The sequence below is a fragment of the Accipiter gentilis genome, chromosome 5 (assembly GCF_929443795.1).
Source record: "Accipiter gentilis chromosome 5, bAccGen1.1, whole genome shotgun sequence".
NCBI lineage: Eukaryota > Metazoa > Chordata > Aves > Accipitriformes > Accipitridae > Astur > Astur gentilis.
The window spans coordinates 14,837,423-14,858,855 of record NC_064884.1 but is presented as its reverse complement, the minus strand read 5'-3'; the positions used below and the strand labels follow the sequence as shown (position 1 = coordinate 14,858,855).

General features: G+C 38.7%; 1 protein-coding gene across 6 annotated transcripts in view; it reads right to left on the bottom strand.

Moving 5' to 3' along the window:
* The window catches only part of PLCB4 (phospholipase C beta 4), a 213,693-nt gene that overhangs the window by 50,037 nt on the left and 142,223 nt on the right, over window positions 1-21,433 (bottom strand). For 4 of the 6 annotated variants that reach the window (XR_007506075.1, XM_049800913.1, XM_049800914.1 and 1 more), the window contains 12 exons: window positions 16,940-17,048; window positions 13,068-13,278; window positions 12,330-12,423; window positions 11,594-11,673; window positions 11,012-11,096; window positions 8,337-8,427; window positions 7,323-7,418; window positions 5,680-5,780; window positions 3,886-3,921; window positions 1,095-1,236; window positions 363-447; window positions 18-142 (listed from right to left, as the gene is read on the bottom strand). Coding sequence is in view for 5 of the 6 variants with exons in the window: in XM_049800913.1 (XP_049656870.1) it covers window positions 18-142; window positions 363-447; window positions 1,095-1,236; window positions 3,886-3,921; window positions 5,680-5,780; window positions 7,323-7,418; window positions 8,337-8,427; window positions 11,012-11,096; window positions 11,594-11,673; window positions 12,330-12,423; window positions 13,068-13,278; window positions 16,940-17,048 (1,255 nt within the window). In the remaining variant the exon portion in view is untranslated. The remainder of the gene's footprint in view (window positions 1-17; window positions 143-362; window positions 448-1,094; window positions 1,237-3,885; window positions 3,922-5,679; window positions 5,781-7,322; window positions 7,419-8,336; window positions 8,428-11,011; window positions 11,097-11,593; window positions 11,674-12,329; window positions 12,424-13,067; window positions 13,279-16,939; window positions 17,049-21,433) is intronic. The other 2 variants (XM_049800912.1, XM_049800917.1) reach the window with 1 other exon arrangement.

Sequence of the window (21,433 nt, the reverse complement as noted above, 5' to 3'; positions counted from 1 at the left end):
TGGTTGTTGCTGCCTACCTGGGGTCTGATAGTTCAGTGAGACCATCTGGCAGCCAGCGTTCCAGAAAATTTGAGGCATGTAATTACTGGAATCCACTCGGCCTCCCTTTGGGTATATCCGACTCATTTGTCGTTTATTATAACTGTATAATTAATCAAGGAAAATGAAATAAAAACATCACAGAAATGTATGGTCATATCCTGGTATCTTCAATATTTCTTACATTAATCTTACTATTTTTCATCCTATGAGCTACTTTCCTTTTTCCTTTATGGACGTGGAACACTGTAAATCTAGAAAGATAAGCTTGTTGTTTATTTGTAGCATTAGTAGAGAAGTGGTATGAGGAGGTGAAAGGATACTTCACGAACTCAATGGCATGGGTCTTCAAATATCCTAGTCCAACTGATTCATTGAAAGAGGACATATTATGATGAATATTACGTTCTAGAAAGAAAAGACAAGACATTTTACAACACTTCTGTAATGACAAATCAGAATTCAAAATCATGCACTATACGTAATAGCAGGATATAGCAAATTCTGGTCTGTTTCCCGTTTATCTGTCACTCACAGGATTAAATTATACTGAAGAGAAACTTCATAATATTTCTGACTTGCTTTTTTCTTGCAATTCCTGGGAAATCAACAAAACTTTCATTTTTTTGTTTAGGACAAAATTGTTATTCAGAGCCTGGGTTGTGTGGCTAGATAAGGCAAAGTAACATGGTAAATGGTCTAGTGTGCAATATGAAAGCATCAGCTAACTGCTGACCACTGTGACAAATCACGCTCACCTTACTTTACAGAAAGATGAACTAAAAAAAAGCATTTTAGTTGAAAGGGCTTACAGAATATCATCAACCTCAACAGCTTCATATTCTCCCAGTAATTTAGTGACTCCGTGTGGATGACCAATGGAATAACATGCTAACTTTACATTCAAGGAAACAGAGATCTAAAAATATACTGATAACGGTCATTGAACTACAGAAGTCTTACGTCATTTCTAAACTCAGGAAACACAGAGATTAAAAAAAACTACCTAGAATAAGCAGACAAATACTTCCATGTCATTCAACCTTTTATGTTACCTTCTGCTACATCGAAACCTTGAAATTTTACAGGTTGAGCATAGTTGACCATTGTTGATAAATATGGATGTATATTGGTTGTGGCACCTACATATTTGTAAGATGCCATCCACGCTTGTTCATCTTCAACAGTTACTAAACCCTGAAAACACATTAAAAAGAATAATCGCTATTTGTGTGTGCAAACACTATTGCTGGAATTTTCAAGTGTGATACAAAATTATACCCAAATCTGCAGAAAGTTAAAGAAAGTGCAAATTAATACAAGAAAAGTGGAAATTTAATGGCACAAATTAAGATTTATTTTCTTATTGATATATGCAAACACTTTCAATGTTACAGGATGCATGCAAGAGGACTGATGATAGAAAAACTCCTAAGCAGTGGGTAAATATTACATGATGTTAGTAGGATAACTTTGGGATAAAAAATAAATATTACAACAGACTCAACAATGGTGGGACATAATGATCTATCTTTGTCAAATAAATTCCTATGAATTGTGATTTAATACACATTTTGTGATAGCAACTGCGGTGGGGTAATGCATGCTTGGTACTGAGTAGAACTTTCTCAACATCAAAACACCAATAGGTTCAACTGCTAATCTTTACTAATAAAAGCAGACCAAAATATAGGGATTGCAACCTTCATTGGAGAAACACGTCACACAAGACCAACAAGAGAGACAGTACCAAGCTCACACTCCTAGCCACTTAAAATGATAAAAAACTGAATCCATCTTTCACATAAAGATGCACTATAACAGAACTTCAAAAGTTTTCTAAAAGTATCTCATCTGCTAGAAGCCCTCAACAGGAAGTGCTTCTCATGTGGATCTACACATCCAACTTTTTCCTTTCCCTAAACCAGTTCGAAACACATACTTTTCACTGAAAGAAAGGAAAGAAAAAGAAAGATCTCCGTCAATCTAAGCAAACTCTGCAAGGCTTACTGTTAATGGCATTTTTCCCCCAAACATTTTTGCTTGTTCTCCAGTGCCCAGTTACCAAACTGGTGAACCATTACCAAAAAATCTAACGTATTGTAGGCTGACAGTGAACTTCTGCAAGGATGTACTAAGTCTTTTAAAAAATTACAGCTTTTTATTTTCAGAATGCAAACTGTGTTTGTCAGAAAGTTCTCCTTCATTATTGTATCAGGAAATAGTCAATAACAGGAAGCACTGCAAAGCCCTTTCTCATGGAAGAAGAATGCAGTTCACAGAACCTACACTACTGCAACTCATTTACTCAGGAGATGGGAGAGTAAAGCAAATGTAAAACTACTTGCTCGTATTATGGGCATGTACCTCGATGTGCCGTATTGTGCAGACACATTTAAAAAACAAATTCCATGTGAAGTGAAACAATTTATGCCTTGATAGGATAAGACAATTATAGTCACAAGGAACATAATTTTCTGACTGCATAGAATAGCTGAGTTATCAGAATGAGTCCAGGTACACATTGTTTCACATGCATTTTAGACTGAATTAAACTTCCAGTGGCCCATGAAATCAAACTGATACCATGTTTTAATGCTGATCACCAGGGCTCAATCCAACTGCTTTTCAGGAATCCACATATTGAGGGTTCACAGATCTCTTCCCTAAATAAGCCAAATGGTACATCCCTTTATTAGTAAAATACAGACATTGTTACTAAGTCAATACTTGTTAATAGAGTTTTGAACAAAGTAAGGCCAAATTTCTTAAAAGGAACTAGTCCTTTTCAGTGTCTTCATTTTTGGAAGGCCAATAATTCAGGAAGAACTGACCACCCCTCTTCTAAAACCCAGGCTCTTTCAATGTGCTTCTTGCTGACTGCTGAGAATTGCTAATCGTAGTTTTACTATCTTGATCCATACACGTCTAAGTAATGAATCACAGTGAAAAGGAAGTCAAAGGGGATTATGCATTCCTTAGTGCCAAGGCAATAGTACCCTGCAGACTATGGCTGTATGACTGCATTACTGACAAGCTACCTCTAAGACAATGTTCTAAGACAATCTACTGGTCATTGATTTTATCTTTTTTACTTGCAGACCCATAATTTTTATAGTAAATGGGCTATACCCTTTGCAGCATTCACAATTTTAGAACTATGAATTAGAAAGGGTAAGGATGAATGTCTCTTAAAGCCTACTGAAACAAAGGAATAGTTGCAACAGCACATGACCCTTTTAGGGGCTAGAGAAAACAATGGAAGAAAGTTGATCTCTCTACATTATTTACACCTCCCACCCCTCAAGAAAAGAAGCAGAACCCCCTTAGAAAACAACACAGACTGAAACAAAGTGTGGTTAGGAACAGGAGCAGCTTTAATGAGAGAAGAGGAGGAGAGCAGAAGGAGGTGGGAAGAGTCTTACAGAAGGGATTCCTGGGAGAAGATAAATGCAGAAGTCCCAAGGGAAAGCAAAATGAAGAAAAAGAGAGAGGAAAACAAAGTGCAGTCAGGGTAAGAGAAGAGGAAAAAAAAAAGCAGGGATGATACATCTCAACACCATTCAAAGAACTGCTGTTTCCCAGTGCATGACATTTGAGACACTTCTAAGCAGGCAAAAGTCATGCACTCCTGTCTGTCCCCAAATTTTCTGACAGCCATAACCCCAGTATAAAAGTACAGAAGAAACCCTAGATGACAAAAGGAGGTAGAATCACTTTCAAAAATACTCTGTAGGTGCAGTGAAACTGAGCATAAAATTGTTAAATCACTAAGAATGCATGGTAAGAAATATGTATGTTATATATAAAGTAATAAAATAAACTACATAACATCCTATGTGTCACCTTTTTATTGTTTTCTTGCTCAGAATCTTCAACAGCCTAAGGGAAAAAAATATATATACATTACCCAAAGAAAAACCAATAGGAAACACTCAAAGTAAGGAAAAAAAAATCCTCAAAAAGTTAATGCATTTAGAAAAAGTATACCCTTTTCTACCTTCCTGTGTGGTTCATCTGTCCCATACACTTGCAAAAATTTGCAGTTTTATTTCAAATTTGGGTATACAAGATATGAAATTCCAACAGCTAGATAGCAATGGGAATAGGAGGGGGGATGCCAGACAGTTAAACCCAAACTAGTGCTATCACTAGATGCTGGGGACACAAAGTTTCAGAGAAGAAAGAAAGAGTGACACACCCAGACAACACAAAAGATCATCTGATCCGGATAGGCAAACTGCCCAGGCTCTGAAAACTTCAGGGTTAAGACTGCTGTAAACTGTGCTTTCAATGTCCACATTTGGAAAAGGCCTATCTCAAGATGCTATACACAATGGGACAGTCTGCTGTCTATCTTCAATTACAAGTTGCCACTACTGAGAATCTTAGACAGATAAATGTTGACTTGGCACTAAACGTACATTCCTAAAGATCGAGGAGTCACTGATGAGCAAAGAAGCAGAGAAGTTACCCAAGGGCATATGCTGAGGATGAGTGACTAATCTGAACCCCTACCCCCCACCCCCACCCCCCCAACAAAACCAAACCAAACCAAACCAAAAACCACCAAACCCCAAAACACTCAGGTAGTTAAGGACCAGCTGACTTAGTAAGTGAAACCAGCCCTAGAGCAAAGAAGTTAAACAATACTTCAGTGGGAGGATTCATATAAGTCCTGAAGAAGCAAAGATGTTGACTTGAAGAGAGACCAAGAAGGCAGGTCTGATGTCTCAGTGATAACTGCTAGAGACATACTGCCCAAGGGCAATCTGTGCTATGAAGGATTTTCCATACCTATACTACTGTCTGGAGTAAGATCCAAAAGCAGCCAGGCAGGAGAAAAGTGGCCAAAATACTTGAGTGACAGAGGAGCATGATCTGATAAGGTACCCTAGCACTCGCATATGTTTTGGGTTTTTTCTTCCTATAACAAGCAACTATAATGCCTTCAGTGCCAGAGCAGGCTTAGTTTTGAATACCAATATTCTGTATCTAATTACTGTCAAGTAACATTCAAGTTACTGAGCACAGACTGATAAACTGTACTAAATCAGGTATGAGTGGAATAAAGGGGAATCTTACCCTGTCTGCCAGCTGGCTCTCTGGTATAGCCCCACTGCCATACCACCCCACTGGGGAATGATTGTCCTATTTTGCCTTCACTGCTGTAGGTAGAAGGGAGAATCTACCCTAAGAGTTAATAAAAAATGACCGAGGGAATCCCTGTAATGAAGACACAGGATGCAACCTTGCAAACAACCACTGTTGAGTGAGGAAGCTGATATTCGACCTCATATTAGGGCTCTGCAACTGAGATGCAAAGTAAAATATCAGAGGCAGGAGCAGGAAACTGCTTGCTGCCTTTAATTAGTATTTTTTATCAAATCCTCCACTTGTATACTGTTTTCCTACATACTGATTCTGTTTCCTCAATAAGTATTCTACCTGAACAAGCAGAGAGTATTTTTGGCTACAAAATTTTGACTTCTTATGAGCCTAAACGTTAGGAATCTGGTGAAGATCTCAGGTTTGATTCTTCTGACAACATATGCTGTGACGCTTCCACAAAACACAGTGTCTTTTACACCTACCTCCACGGAAAGCTTCCAAAGAAATATATACAAGAAGCAATCCCACCTTTTTGACACTGATGGCAACAGCTTCTTTTTGACTGTAATCATCTACAGTAAGGTCACTTCCAAATTTGTACTCTGGATGAGCTTCTTCTTCCTGGTCAGCTGCACAGAAAAGAAAAAGGATCAGTGCAAAAACCAGCAACTGTTGGTTCTGTGTGAGACATGAGGCATTTTTTAAAAACAGAAATAAAAATCCAGGGTATCAGATTCCCAAGCATTAGTAGTAAATTACAGCTAAGGCCTGAGATACTTACAGCTTTGACATGGTTAGTAAGAGAAATTTTATTTACTGTATTTTTGAAGGAATCATTAATTTGCTTAGCAAAAGTGTAAAAAACCCCAACCCAATAGACTTGGGGAAATAACAAGAAATGATGACAGAGTTCTTTATATAAAGATGTAAAAAGCTGCTGGTGTCCAAGTTTCTCATGTGCATTGTTAGAGTTACCTTACGTGCCCCTACTATAGAGAATCGTATTCATTTGCTTTTAAGGTGATTTTCCGTTAGAACCTAGTGTACTCAAAAGAAGCTAAAAAGGCCTCTTACAGACACAAAACCATTAATCACTTTATTCATATGGATTTAATCAATAATTTTAGAAAATACTTATTTGAGCCTCTTGGTAGTCTAGCACATAATTAATAACAGCACAATAAGAACACTATTAGAAATAAGCATTCCAATGGAAAGTGGCCTGCAAAACAACAGAATCTCCTCTGTGGTCCTTGATCACCTGAAGAAAGATACTGAGAGGCCTTGCCAAAAAAATGTTGTACTTCAGTCTTTTTTAGCATTGCAAGGACAGATACCAAGATTTGGATCACAAAGAGAATCTTTCATGAGGACCTCTACTGATTGCAACAGCAGTGGCTTTGTACTAGTGAAAAAAAAACCCCAAAAAACAGAAAAGAAGAAGAAAAAACCAACAAAAAAACCCAAACAAAACAAAAAAAAAATGAAACAAGGAAAGGACCAAAGGGTAGGCTAAAGTTGGGTCATTCAGCATGACATCGGTCACACGCCAGTACCTTGGTTCAGACAATTGCAGGCAATGCATGATTTACCTCTTCTGAGGGTGGACATTTAAAACAGGCAAGGTGAATGTCTGCTTTTCTGTTGGCCATAAACACATTCCACATCACTGGCTCAGAGCCAGATGTTTATGCTGAAGATATCTGAAGTTTGGCAGAAAAAAATCCTATCCCTCATTTTATCCTTATAAAGTATAATGCAATAATCCAATCTGATGTTGACACAAGTATTAAAAATAGTGACAAAATCTGTTTTCAAAGCAAAGATCACAGCTTCCCAGTCTCTCACACACACACACATATACACACAGTGAAAATCTGACTTGGTTGCTGCTCCAGTATGACTTCTGAACAGTAAGTGGAAGTTAAAAATTACCACTAGTACCACCAACTGAACTCGCGTTCCTACCACAGCCTGCCACAGAGCCAGAAGCAGCTGCAGTATGTATCTGAGATGAGATGGTAAGGCTGGAGGTCTGTATAAATGGTCCTGCACTGAGCCCAGACTTACTGCTGCTGCCACAGACCACGGGCATGTGGGTAACGTGCTCATGCCAGTCTACTGATTTACCACAGGCAATGTTTGAGAGCCCTCCTCTATGAAATCCTCACCACTTTCTATTTCTTCTTCATTATCATCCTCTAGGATATTTACAGGAGCAGAAGTTTCCCCAGCCTCCATCATCTTTTTCAGAGCATCAAGCTGTTCTGTTAATAAGAAAAATAAAAGTAAATTAGTAATGACATGAACAGTTTGTATCACAAAGAAATACATGAGAAGAACCATAAATGATTCTCTGATCCTGAGAGCTACTTTTATTTAATGGGTTCTCTAAGTTTTCAGTTAGCAATAAAATTTTACAGAGTAAGAGCATCATTAGACATACACTGTTGTTAGATCTGAAAAGTGGTCAGTAAGGGCTGTATCCAAAGCTCACTGAAGTTAAGAAAAACATTTCCATAGACTTCAAACATCTTTGGAGCAAGCATATTCCTTCTTCAAAGAATAAATAGACAGCTGTCTCTTTGGTGCTTGATCTATGCAAATGGCGGCAAAGTGCTCGGATTTTCAACTGTGTTCCCATGTGCATTTCAGTTACACAGTATGAACACAATCATGTATGACTGAAGTCAGTGGAAGGTCTGCATGCCTAATTTGAATGGAGAAGGACCAGGGTTTATCACTACAGCCATACCGGAAACTAACACAGCAACATTATTATTACTGGAAGAAGATAAATATCAGAACTGGCAACAATAGCAAGAACAGCAATTTGAAATTCCATTTCATTTTATGCTTATCCTGGAAAAACACAGCAATGCAAACATACCAGAGTAGGCACAATTTACAAGGGATTTTATCTGCATTATGTTTTAGCTCAACAAGCAATCTGATAAAAGTCCCAGGATTACATTTCTAGGTCTATCTACACCTGTGCTGCATGCTGATATCAAGGTCTAGGCTCTGGCACTCATATGAAACAGAAGGGCAAACAAAGTGTCATTTACATATAACTCATATTCGTCCGACACTAAAGTACAAGCAATTTGGAAACTTTAATAACAAAGTCTATTTGTATCTCTCTGGACTTTTGTTTAATTTAATACTTGACAAGCTTTACTTACTTTTTTCTACCTCAGGTTTCAACCTTTTATTCTTTATGAGAATCTTTCTTCTGAGGTCATTAGGTGAAGGTAAGGCTTTACCTGGATCAAGCTGTAAAATAATTTCAAAAAAAGGCTTAATAACACCTATTTGGCATCTTTGTATCCCTATTTGGGATTTTGACTTTAGGGAAGGAATGGTAAGGGGCAGCAAACAAGCTGTGCCACCTCAGGCACAACCCTGGGAGGTAGTATGACTGCAGTTACGTTGTCTCCTCTGCTTCTTCCCTGTCCCATGGGAAAGCTGTGCTCAGGTAAATGTTGCTGGCTGAAGCCAGCACACTGGCCTACGTCATCCTCAGCTTCACTAGTCAAAACTCTCTCCTGCCTAGCAGTGGGCATGGATGTGACCTGCAACTCTTCCTAAGAGAATTTCCTACTTTCCCTCTCTCCCTTTGGTTCACACACAATCCAAGTTACAGTTTAGCCCATTATCATTTGATCTCTAAATAAGTCACCTTTTACGGTTCTTTCAAGCTGTAATAATGCAAGTGATGCAGCCCACACATACTTACAGAGCAGAAATGGGCTGGCACTGGCAAATGGAAAACTACTCAGTCCTTAGCTAGGTAATGAGGACTATTTTTGCCAGTAGGACTACAGGGTCACATCTTCCGTATTTGTGAAAGACAAATGGCAAGTTTCACGTACACAAGGAATTACTACTAAAAGGTTTGTTCCAGTTTGGGGAAGGAGAAAAACATTATTGAGAAAAGACAAAGTCCAAAATCCTCAGATTTAAGCACTAGCGCATCATTGAGGCTAAGAAACAGAGATTTGGGTACAGTAACTAGCACTCTCTCCACCTCAGGCTTGCTAAGAATTTTATGCAGGGAGTTGTTGGTATAATGGACTGCAGTTTCCAGTGAACCATAAGTGATACAGGAGGAGAAACTATTTCCAGGACTAGTAAAAATTCTTAGAAGAAACATTCAGATATTCTTATCCTTAAACCCAACTCTGAGCTATGCAAGAAGCAGCATTCTAGATGAAGAAACAAAAGAACAAAGCACCATGACTTAAAACCAAATAAAAGCAGCGGAAGTGACAAATAACAACTGAGCAAAAAAACCTGAATCAACCCAACCCAACGCCCAACAAGAATGGGTGCAAAGCTCCTTGCAGGAGGGTAACGATTATCCACAACCACCAGGCTAGCTCAGTCATAGGAGTTTCAGCATGTTGGATGAAAAGAAAACACAATTGTTCCTGAGAGCGCTTGGGTAGTAATTCCACTAGGTGTCAGTGCCGCAGAGCTCATTTATACCCAGGCTTCCAGAACGCCAGTCTGCATCCCCAAGCAAGGGCATAGTTGGATGCCCATTTGGACAAATATTTGCTTTTACTTAAAACCAAATCTGCTTCAGCCAATGCCATGTGTCTCAAGTCTGCTCTCCTTAGTCGACTAGTAGAGGTACCAGAAACCAAGCACTCGTAAAACACACATTTCAAGCTCCTCCTGCCACCTCTGCAACATTTGCTTTGTGAGCAGCTAGGGACTGAATTCACCCTTGAGGAGGAATGGACACAAAATGCAGAAGGCTCAGTAGTGCTACAGACTACAGGTAGCTGAAGCTAAATATTGGGCCCTGAGGTAGCAGCATGGCAGCCTTTGGCCAGCTCTGTTTTAGGCTTCCCTGCAAGCTGCTGGAAGCTGTCATTTGTGAGGAAATGGGGCAAGGTGCTACATACATTACAGAGGAACACTACAGATGTAGTTCTCTGGGATGCACTTTTCAGGACAACAGCCTGATATTCACCAAGCCTTGTGTGTTGCTGTCCCTGCAACATGCAAGGAAAGCCAAGAAAAGCACAGCTCTAGAGATGATAATGCCAGGAGCCCCCTTTGCCAGGGTCACATAGACAGGAGCTGACTGGTAAGGCACACATAGACAGGAGCTGACTGGTAAGGCAGAGTCCTCTGCTGTGGTCCCCCACAGCACTAAAGAGCACCTGCAGGTTTTGGGTGGCTGCTGGCAGACAATGAGCGCATTGCTCAAGAAAGTAAGGAAGGCCTGGAGAAGTAGCTGCAAGCACTGGGTAACAAGCTATTAAAGTCTCAAATATTGTGTTTGTGAAGAAGTGTCTGTTATTATCTCTTGCCATGTAGGAGAGTGAAGTGCATGCAGATTATAGTGCCCTTGATAGTCCAAATGAGACTGCAGGGAACTCTTCATGCTTAATTTAATTCTTAATGCAGTAGAGGAGGCCACCTATACTGCAGGATCTGGAGTATGAAGCATGCAAAGTGCAGCTGAAAGCTGAAAGAAGAGGTTTCCTCAGCTGAGACCATGCAATTTATAAATAATTGGTTTTCAACAGTGACTGGCAATTTCAGAGTTACGTATGACCTGCAAATACAATGTATGTGGTGTATTTTATGTAAGTGCTGATATTACGTCACACATCAAGGGGATGGACTTCCCCAGGCTGCTCGCCAGAGCCCTGCACAGAAGAGATTAAGCAAATCAGATAAGGACAAGTTTGTACCAAAAAGCATAGACACCCAAAATCACTAGTCATTTTTGAAAGCACAGAACTGGCAGTGAAACAGCACTATAGGTGATATGATCCCAGTTTATCATCTGTTTTAAATATAGCTAATATAAAAAAAAGACTGGCAGAATATAACATACTGGATGTGTTTCTAGAGGCTGCTTCAACAGGAGATCTCCAAAAAGATCTTCACAGTATTTTGACATCTTATACTGTTGATATTTGCTGGAAAAGATGATGTTGGTTAATTTTTAAACATAAAAAAGATATCACTATTACTCAGCAAAACAGAATAATACTAAGTAATGTAGACATCCTAAATGATATGCTGCCCACTTTCTCTCAACTGAGAAATATCACTTTACTGTAATTATACTGTCAATAAAAGTCTGTTATCTGACATAGATGAATTTAATAAGACCAAAAAAGTAGATTAACTGAATCCCACACAGGTAATGGAACATCCAAATATATTTCACAGCTTTACCACATATAAAAATATTGCTATTACCAAGCTAGATAAAGATTGACTAGTATATTAAAGTACAGTCTCTTCCAAGTGACGTTCAGTATACCTGCGTATCCCTACACAATTTTCAAGTACACTCAAATTATAGTAATAATAATCAAAATATAGTTTTGAGCTGTATCATCTCTCTCATACTTTGCATTATTAAAAAAAAAAAAAAAAGGGCGGGGGGGGGGGGGGGGCCACCATATACCTGCAGTGATTTTCAAATGAAAGAATGACAGGATACTCTGACGTAACAAATGCTGTTTCCTTAATGGCTTGAATTACATCCTATAAAAAAATGCAATAATAGGATTCAAATTAGAACAGACCAAATTACAATCATAACGAAAGAGATTTATTTGTTCTCCATCCCACCCTGAGAAACACAGAGCCGAGTCTCAAATGTGCCAAGTGAAGCCAGAACTAAAACAAACTATACGCTCATCCTTCTCTGTTCCCCCCAACAACCCGGACTCAGCGCACAACAGGTACCTCACTGCACCTGCAGCAGCGATGGCAGGGATCATGAACCCATCAATGTTATCCCTGGATCTGCTGCCATCTTCTCTTACCAGGGAAAATTGCTACTGCCAGAATAACTCCTGCATCTTCAGGCTTTTTCCATAGCTAAGGAACTTCTCAGACAATGAAGAAGATATTTATTCTGTGGTACAAAGAGCCACAGAATGTGAAAATATGGGGCAAAAAAAGGAAGCGTGCTTTCTGCAGCTTCTGTGGAAAGGCAGATGTAACACAGGGGGTGTATTATGCGAGTCAGAAATAAGCCTTAAGATCTGGGAACAAGAAACTGTTGCCTATGTGATTTGTCAGCCTGTCACAAGGGAGCAGCATCTGGGTACTGAGGAAGGGAGGGTGCCCTGCATGGATTCTTGCCTGGGGGTTCTACTGGGGCTTACTGCCAGGTGCAGAGGTCAGGCATTTACCTTGAAAAGAATGTCTGTACACATTGCTTTTCCATGCGTTATTATTGGTTCTTGGTCTTCACCTTTGCCATCCCAACAGTCCAGCTCAACACACCTAGAGACCCAAGAAAAACGATGTCAGCTTCCTTAGTGTTTCAGTACAGGCGAGCTACTTGGGACACGTTCTGAGCAGTGATGTTCAGAGCAGTACGTTATGAAGCAGTTTGGGGCTTTACACAATTCCTTTTAAGCTGCACGTGTAATTTCAGACTGCTTTTATAACTTCTTTTTTTTTTTATAACTTTTATAACTTATACTACTTTAAATATGGTATGTGGGGGTCAATATATTTACACCTGAACAATAATGTTTTACCTCTTCTAATTTGTTCTCTTACTCAGCTAACGGTGACACATTCCAGTATGTCAAGAAACTAAGCAGGAAATCATAAACTGATTCTCATTTCCATAGAAACTTCTTAATTACAAAGTGGAAAGCCCTCTGAAATTCTTCAGTTATCATTTTGACATCAAACTTCTGTTACTTCTATCACAAACTCTCTCCTGACATCAATTTCTATGTTCCACTGCCTTTCAACATTATTTTGTGAGAAAAAGTATCTTAAATACGTATATTTTCATTTACCACACTAATATATTTATACATCCAATTATACAATATATCACCACCAAGATATATTATGTAGGTTTAAAGTATCAGATTCACAAATATTAAAGGATGTTATCTCCTGCTCCCAACCTGCATCCAGCCAAAAGCACTTGTCTGTACATCTCCACCGAAGACTTGCCACCAAACTGCCTGCCTGTTAAATATGTATTGTGAGAGGAGCTGATGAAATAATGAGCCAAAGGATGGTCCATTTCTTGATATAATTCCAGACGATCTAGGAAAACTGGGGCATTTTCATCTGACATCAAGTATCTGCAAAACCCATCACTTGATATGACACCTAGGAGGAAGAAGAAAGCATGGTAAATTGCTACTAGAAATGTATAGCTGGCAGGAATCAAACTGTCTCACAGAGCAGGAACTCTAGCACAAAAGCTATGTTTAAGCAGGCTTCTGCAAGCAAACAGAAGCTCTCCCCTTCCGGTGCTTGAAGCTGACCAGCAACTGTGTCCCTGGTGCAAAAAATGCCACTGTCTTCCCAGATAACAAAAGAAAAAAACCAGGTGCCCACCTAGCTCAATAACCTATGTCCAGCACTCACCATTAGTAGACCTAGGGCATCAAGAGGATGTGAAGACGACAAATAAGTAGGGACATCTCCTCAGAATACTCCCAAGAATTTTGGGCTCTGGGACTCTGAGAGACAGAAATTGAGAGCTTGCGTATACCACTTTTCTATGGTACTTTTCTCCCCTCTTTCATATTTAGTCCTGCCCTGGCTGTGCTTCATTGCTGTTAATCAGCTTGCAGCATGTGCAGAGGCTGTTCGCCACTCACAAAAACAAGTGGAGGTGTACCTGAAAACGTTTGCAGATCTTCATTTGGAAATGAACATGCATTAGGAAAATCTAAGATACCTTTAAGTTTAACTGCTTGAAATAAAAGTTTATTCCTTTATAATGAAAAGCAAGCCATTTTCTACAGTGAATATGGGACATACAGTAATTCAGAGGACAGAATTCATAACACCTTTACCTTATTTCTTTGCTGTTATACACTTCATAAAGTATAAAAAATATAAATCAAGGGATAAATCTTAATGAAAATTCAGTAGGAATAATCAGTACTGCAGTATCAGTTTTAAAGTGACCAAGAGACTGAAAAATTATCTGGGGTAGAGAAGAAGGGATTACTCACAGAGTCACTGCAGAGAATGGTTATCTGGCACTAATTTGGAGATTACTGTCCCTAAAGTCATATAAAACACTCAGCTATTGTTAAGGCACAGGTTGCAGCAGTCCTATTTTTATTTTGTTTAATACAACTTTTCTCTTATACAGAGAACTCCAGTAATCCTGCTTTTCATTCTGCTCCTAGCTTTCTGAAAAAATCCTCTACCGGAGCTTACATTTTCTGTGCTTGGTGTCAGCCAGAGGTGAACTGTTCTGGAACGTCTTATTCAAATCCTTTCAGCCAATTCTGAGTTTTGGAAGAAGGGGGAAAAAAGGGGGGCAAAATGGAATTTTCAACTTCATGAAAGTTTTTATTTTGTTGATCACTGAGAACTTAAAAGCAGCAGCACAAAATATCTCACAATACACACTTCTAGTGCATCATCTAGTGGAAAAAAGTCACAGCTGGGCAGCCATCCTAGAAAAACAATGGCTGAGACTTCAGCAACTTAGCAGAGCTCTATGTGCTCAACAGACAGGACTTTCTATTTTTGACATGCACTGACCAGGCAGAAGAATTTGCTTTTGTAGTGCTCCTGAGCAAACTCTGGTTACTAAACTGCACAGCATTAACTTGTTCAGCTTTACTGACTCCTTCTGTTACTGAAATGTAACTGAGGATGAGTCAGTTGCTTATTCCTACTGCCTTGTTGTACATCAGCCTTGTTTCTTAAACTACATGATTTAGCCAAAAAAGGTGTTGAGCTTAATTATTTTGCTCAACAGCAAAGTTATATCTAAAAAGAAAGGGAAAGACACTGTAAAGAACAGCCACTGCTGAGATAAATTCTTGCCTTCTTTACATGCTAAGGTTCAACATGTTATTATATGAAATCATCTTTCTATCCTACTGATCACATTGGGATAAAATCTGCACCAGTGAATACGACCAGTGGAGGAACACTGTAAGAGGACACTGCTGCTGTTCTATTGTTACTCTCCATAACCCTATCCCTACAGGAGGTTTACCACATTTATTTAAAACCTGTTAGAAATATAAATCAAAGAAAGAGGCTAAATAATTAGCCAAGATTCAATTATTGGCTAGAAGAATAAGCCAGTATCATCCCCCTGCTACAGCCTGGTGATGGCAAAATCTTCTTCTTTGCAAATTACTGAATGTTGTTTTCCAGTTTTATATTAATTTCCACCTTCATAAAACATGCCTTTACATCTTCCATCCTAAACAGGTGGCGGCTACATTAGTACACCTTCCTCATTTTGGAAAATATGTGAAATACACTGGCATCAAGAGAAATCACAGATGAGTGACCTTTAAAAAAAAAAAAAAAAAAAAAAGGAGGGGGGGGGCAGAGTTGACTAAACCCAAGTAATTAATACTTAAAGAATCTACTTCATGTAGAGAGGAACGGAAATACGCTACACCGCTTGTGAGTGGAAAATCCTCACAACATTTATAAACGACTCCTACACAAGAGAAATAGCTCTTTCTCTCTCTTAGGTGATTCCTGGAAAGTACATGTTTACACAGAACTAAAAGAGCAACCTATTAACCCAGCATACAACACAGTGTCTGAAGTAGCATATACAGTACAAGCTCTTCCTCTAGTGGTTTGGTCAAAAGGACTGAAGTACTATAAAGAATGGTGAAAGCTACACATGCAGCTACAGGAGAATTCCTTAAGTTTATAGACAGAGGAAGACAACTGTAAACTCTTCCCAACCACTGGCCCAGAGATAGTGAAAGGGGCAAGTGTTGCTGCAGAAGGCATCGTTGGTGCCAATGCCTGTGATCATAAAGCAATATAAGAGCACACAGGGAATCCAGCAAGGCCGCAACACTGAGCGAGAGCTGCCTCAGGCTTTACTGAAGCAGTTTAAGATATCGCCTCCTTTTGTTGTTTGCTTTGCACATCCTTCATCAGGAGGGGCAGCACTAGTGGATGTGTAAAAGCTACTCACCTTCTCCAGGGCTAACTTGACACATTAGCCTGAGTGTCTAGTGAAAGTGGTTTCCTGTTAGGATGTCTGAAGGCCTATGGGCTTTGCAAGGCTGCAGTCTCCTCCTCTACATGCTATGACGACACTAACTTCCAGCAAAAGGGCAGGGAGGACAGATGGGGATAGGAACATTTTTAATTGCTGCGGTTGATCCCAACACAGCTTGTTCAGCAGAATGCATAAGAACTGGGAGCTAAGTTCAACCACTCACACCTCCAACACCCACAGAAGCTCAGGACGCGAGCAGTCCACAGATGGCTTGGAGATGCTTCCCGCAGTCTTCTTGCTCAGAGAGAACATTTTTCAATGCACCCACATACAATACCCTGTCCTAAGGTAGGCTGCTGCCCTCAAGCACTATACAGATTATATCATAAGAAGGTGGATGTATGTCCAATGGCGCACATGGTAATTTTTCATCTTTCATTTTTACATAGTACCTGTACAGCCTTGCAGTCTCTCTGAGACCTTGGCCGTAACCATATGCATGTTGCCTTGTTGCTAGGAGTCTCCATGCTGCTTCCTGTTTACTCAGTCCTAGCCTCTCCCATTTTGTAACAGGATGGCTGTCTTTGTAGCCACACTGTAACCCGGATCAGGGAAATAATCCTTCTAAAAAATCACTGATTTTGAGGGGGAGATATTTTTCAGCAGATCAGTTTCCTGATCTAGTTCACTGGGTGGCCACACAAGTGCTTGCCCCCTGACCACAAGGACTGTAAGTTCCCTTTTAAAAAGCTGGGTGCTTTGGAACAAATTCCCCAAATGCCTAAAACCAGTGAATACTGAATTCCCTCCCACATTTACCTTTACTCTTCAAGTCTTCATCTGGCTCATATGTCTCAATTATCTGCATTGCTCTTTTTGTGTCATAAAAGGGAAATAAAATTTCATTGAGCCGAGGATCTCGTTGATGCTAAGGTTAGAAAACAACGGAATTCAGCAAAACAATATAGTGCATGGCTATCATCCAAGAGCATTTCATTACTGCAGATGAGAAAGAAAGAAGTGGATATTTAAAAAAAAAAAGCGCCCTAAAACTTACAGATTATTCAACAATAATTTTAGCTTTATGCAGAAAATGAACCTTATCTTTCATAAGAAACCTAAGCAGTTTGATTATAAAAATATTTAAAAAAACCAATCCAGTGCAATAGTATAACTGGTCTTACTCTTGCTTGTTCATGAAAATGACGACTGCACGTGGTATAAGTGCAAATGAAATGTTGAAAATAAATAGCTAAATCTCTCTTCTTTGTAAATTGTCTCTCTTCCTAATCTTTTTTGTAGGTCATGTAAACTGGCAAACTTGACTGATGGCACTGTAATCATCTCTGCAAAAAGGCATGTCTTCGGCAGTATCTACAGCTAAGGTAAAAATTAAAAGTAAAATAAAGCTATACTATAAATACAGAATTTAGAACCCAAATTTAGAAATCTGCAACTACTGATGATTATTTGTGAATCGTGGAAACATCGTGTTATTAACTATCCAAAACCAGCATAGGTTCTTAGAAGAAATATTGCAACTTAAAAGAGCTTCACAGGATCATCTCTTCAATTCACAGTAATTTACAATATTAGGATTTCATAATATATGTAATATTTAGATAAAATTTAGCAGTGATTTCTAATACACTACTAAAACTCAGAGTTTTTAAGTTTTCACTTCATAGTGTGCTATGTAACTTTTATTTTTCTCCATGCTGGATTACAGCTGCACACTGTGCGCCTGATTCTCCATTAAAAGAAAATTAAAAACAGAATCAAACTGAGTAGTGGCATGTAAGCAGATGCAATAAAACATAAAGAAATAAATGTGACTGTGAAAACACTCTTTTACCTCAGTAGGTGCATAGTTTTCAAGCTTTAGTTTAAGCAGAATTCAGAAATGTAACAGGCCACCCCCATATTGGTGATCAATAATTTGGAGTGGTCAGGATGGTGTTGATACAGCTTGGCACAGCACTATCAGCATTTGCTGTAATTCCTTATGTGTAAATTTTTTGACATTTTTTCATGAAAAAAGCAATATCCAATCAAAAATAAGCACTTGATCTCTTTTCTTACAATCGCTACATTGGTGCATATGCTTAATTGATTGCAAGAAATTACAACCAATGCCAATTTAATCATGCAATTAAGGAGGGATCTTTCAAGTAACACTACTGACAGTCTGCAGCATCTAAGATATAGCAGTTTCATTCACTACAGATCAGCTCTCTGGATATCTAAGTAAAACTCAGATGAAATATGATATGAGAGCAGATGGATGCAGGACATAACTTGCTAAGCAGCACACAACAGCAACACAACATGGGCATGCAACAGCAGTCTACTGTGACAAATGAAAAGCTTTATACCATTAGTGACAATACACCACGTCAAAAAATTGTAAGAAATAGAAGGGAAGGTTCTTAAATCAAGAAAATACATATTCCCCACTCTCTCTCTTCTACAGTTAGTCATAAGGAAACAGAAGAAAATAAATGGGACAAAGCAAAAAGTCTCCTCTTGAGAAAGAGTCCCAGAAGGAACTAAGAACAAAACATTCTTGTAGCAATGATCATCACTCATTATCAATTTACCATTTGAAAAAAAGCATGTCTTCATGTTTACTTAGTTTAAAAAATAAAGCAAAATTGTCAACTGATGGAAGTTTTACTAAAAAAAAAGGAAGAACGCTTACTAGTGTCTCTTGGGGAAACGTTCTTCACTACTGACCTTGTTGGCACAGGGAAGTTGGAACACAAAAGTTGACCAAAACTAAAAGCATGAAGTTTCATCTAGAAAGACAACATGCCCCAGGACTAATTTTGTATGTCTAACAAATTTGCATTTGATTATTCTAGTTACCATATTAGACAGGACACCCGTACACTAGACATTCTTAACCATATGAGGGTGAACCATCTAAAAGCATGGGGAGAAAGAATACCTGTATGGTTCTGCAAAGAGAGAAGGATCATTTAGTCTCCTCAACCTGGCCTCCAGTCTCCTCCTTGAGTGGATACAAACCGAGATGCACAGCAGTTAACAATGTGCTGGAGCCAATTTTGCCTCTTGAATTTTTACTGTGCAGTGGTAAGAAGGGCATCCTTTCATGGAGATGAAAAACAGAGGGAGATAGATAGAACAAGCGAGTGAATGGGAAGGAGGGAGGAAGAGCAGGCAAGCAAGAGGGAGGGAGAAGGGGAAAGGAAGTGGGAAAGAGGGGGGATAGAAAAGAATCTCCTCATACCTCCTTCCCAGGAGAAAGGGTGAGTCCTGGACAGACTACCGAATTTTCATTTCAGTTACTTGGCTTATTAATTTATTGCTGCAAATGAATAGCAGGAGCAAATCTCAATAGTAGTGATTTCAGTTCTTTTTCTACTACATTTTCTTTTTTCAAAATTTGGTTTTGAAAAAGAAGACCTAGACAAAATACTCAGTGCCCGGCAATAATTAAATTTCTAAAAACTTCCCAGAAGCTTTAATACTGATACACAATTAAATCAGCTGTCCGCCAGCAGCATTTAAAAGTCAAATAGAGACAGCAGTTTGGAAAAACTCCAGGAAGTATCCTCATGCTCCCTTAAAAACCTGTAACACTTAAAGCTTCTGCAGCATGCCTTGGAGGTTACCGAATTCAAAATACTTTAGCTTGAAGACTCTCATGAAGAATTGCTCTGCCAAGTAACTCCCCTCTCCTATATCATGATAATAATCTTTTAATATTTTCCAGCATTAAACACCACTGCTAATTGCACTGTTGGCCAGCTGTCAAGGGGACAGAAATGATCACTTCAGGAGAGAAATTCTGGGTCATTTAGTGCCTTTCAATTCATGACCAAAACTTTAAACTCTATTTGGAGACCAAAAGACTTCCAGCACAGAGCCAAAGGCATTAGTTCCAGTCATGAAAGTGAATGTCCTACTCTATAAAACCACTTAACTAATTTTTCTCAACTCTGCTCACCAACTAAAGGGCCAACTACAAGATTTCCAACTGCAAAATGAGTCGTGTCGATAGGAATGTAGCCAACAAGATGCATCTTCTTCCAATACTGCCCATAAAATAAGGCTTCTAATTCTGTAAAAAGAACTGCTACAACAATACAAAACTGAGAGCATAACAACTCAAATTTAATTTTTTAATCAGTTACTGGAGATAGCCAGAAAGTTCTCACAATTGCTGGCAGCTCTTCTTTGGAAGTTTAGGCTTCAAGGAAGCACACTTTAAACTAACACAACTACAGAGATAAATTTTAAAATATTGATAAAATAATAATTTACTGTAAAATGAGGATTAACACTAAAAAAAAAGTCAGAAGCTAATTGGGTTCAAGGTGAGGACAGGGCTGTGTGCTTCAAGCAGTGAAGTGTATCTATCACTACAACTGAACTGGGGGGCTGAGGTACTTTAAGGGGAAAATTTAAATCATAACATTAGCTTTTCTCTCTTCAATGCAGAAGCAAAAATGATGTGCCTTAGCTATGACTCCAGTCCTGCAAACATTTAGACACTGAACTTGGTAAACAGCTGTGACAAAAGAACATCTCACAGTAGTAAGATTAAGCATGTGCTCCAATTTGCTAAGAGAGAGAACTATATGGATATGAACTAAGGCCCCAAGTGTGTAACCATTAGTCCTGTAGCTGTTAATCTTCTCACAACCTTTTCTTTTGGAATACTCTTTCTATATGTAACTCAGGTTTGGTGAAGACCAAGGCATGCATTCCCTTCTGAAAAAGAAAATTTATATTCTAAATTTGATATACAGGGAATTTACAGCTTGAATCTTCATATAGCAGTATCAGATATATATAAAAAATATATATATACACACATACACAAAATACATAAAATAGATTTATAACTAGTAAAATGATTTTAGATGGAAAGAATTTTGGTAATGCACCCAGTCCCTAAAAGATCATGCAGAGAGGTAAAGCAGCTATCCATGTTCCAGATGACAAGAACCTACTGGTACAAAACCAAGTAGAATGTGCCTGTTTTCCATGTGTATGTTCTTGTCAAATCTACATAGTGCATCTATTGTTGCAATTCCAAATGAGTCAGGCTTCTACAACTTACTGTGCTTTAGGAATAGGGGAAAAAACCCAATCCCACACTGTTTATTGAACGACTTCGCACACTCATGATGTTTTTACAAAATACTAAATACTCTTGCCAACAACTGTATTCTGGAACTACAGCAATAAAAATATTTCCTCTTATTCTGCACACATAGTATTTTAGAAATCATATACAAACTCTTAAAATATCATCTTAGCTCTTAGATTTGTAATAGATTG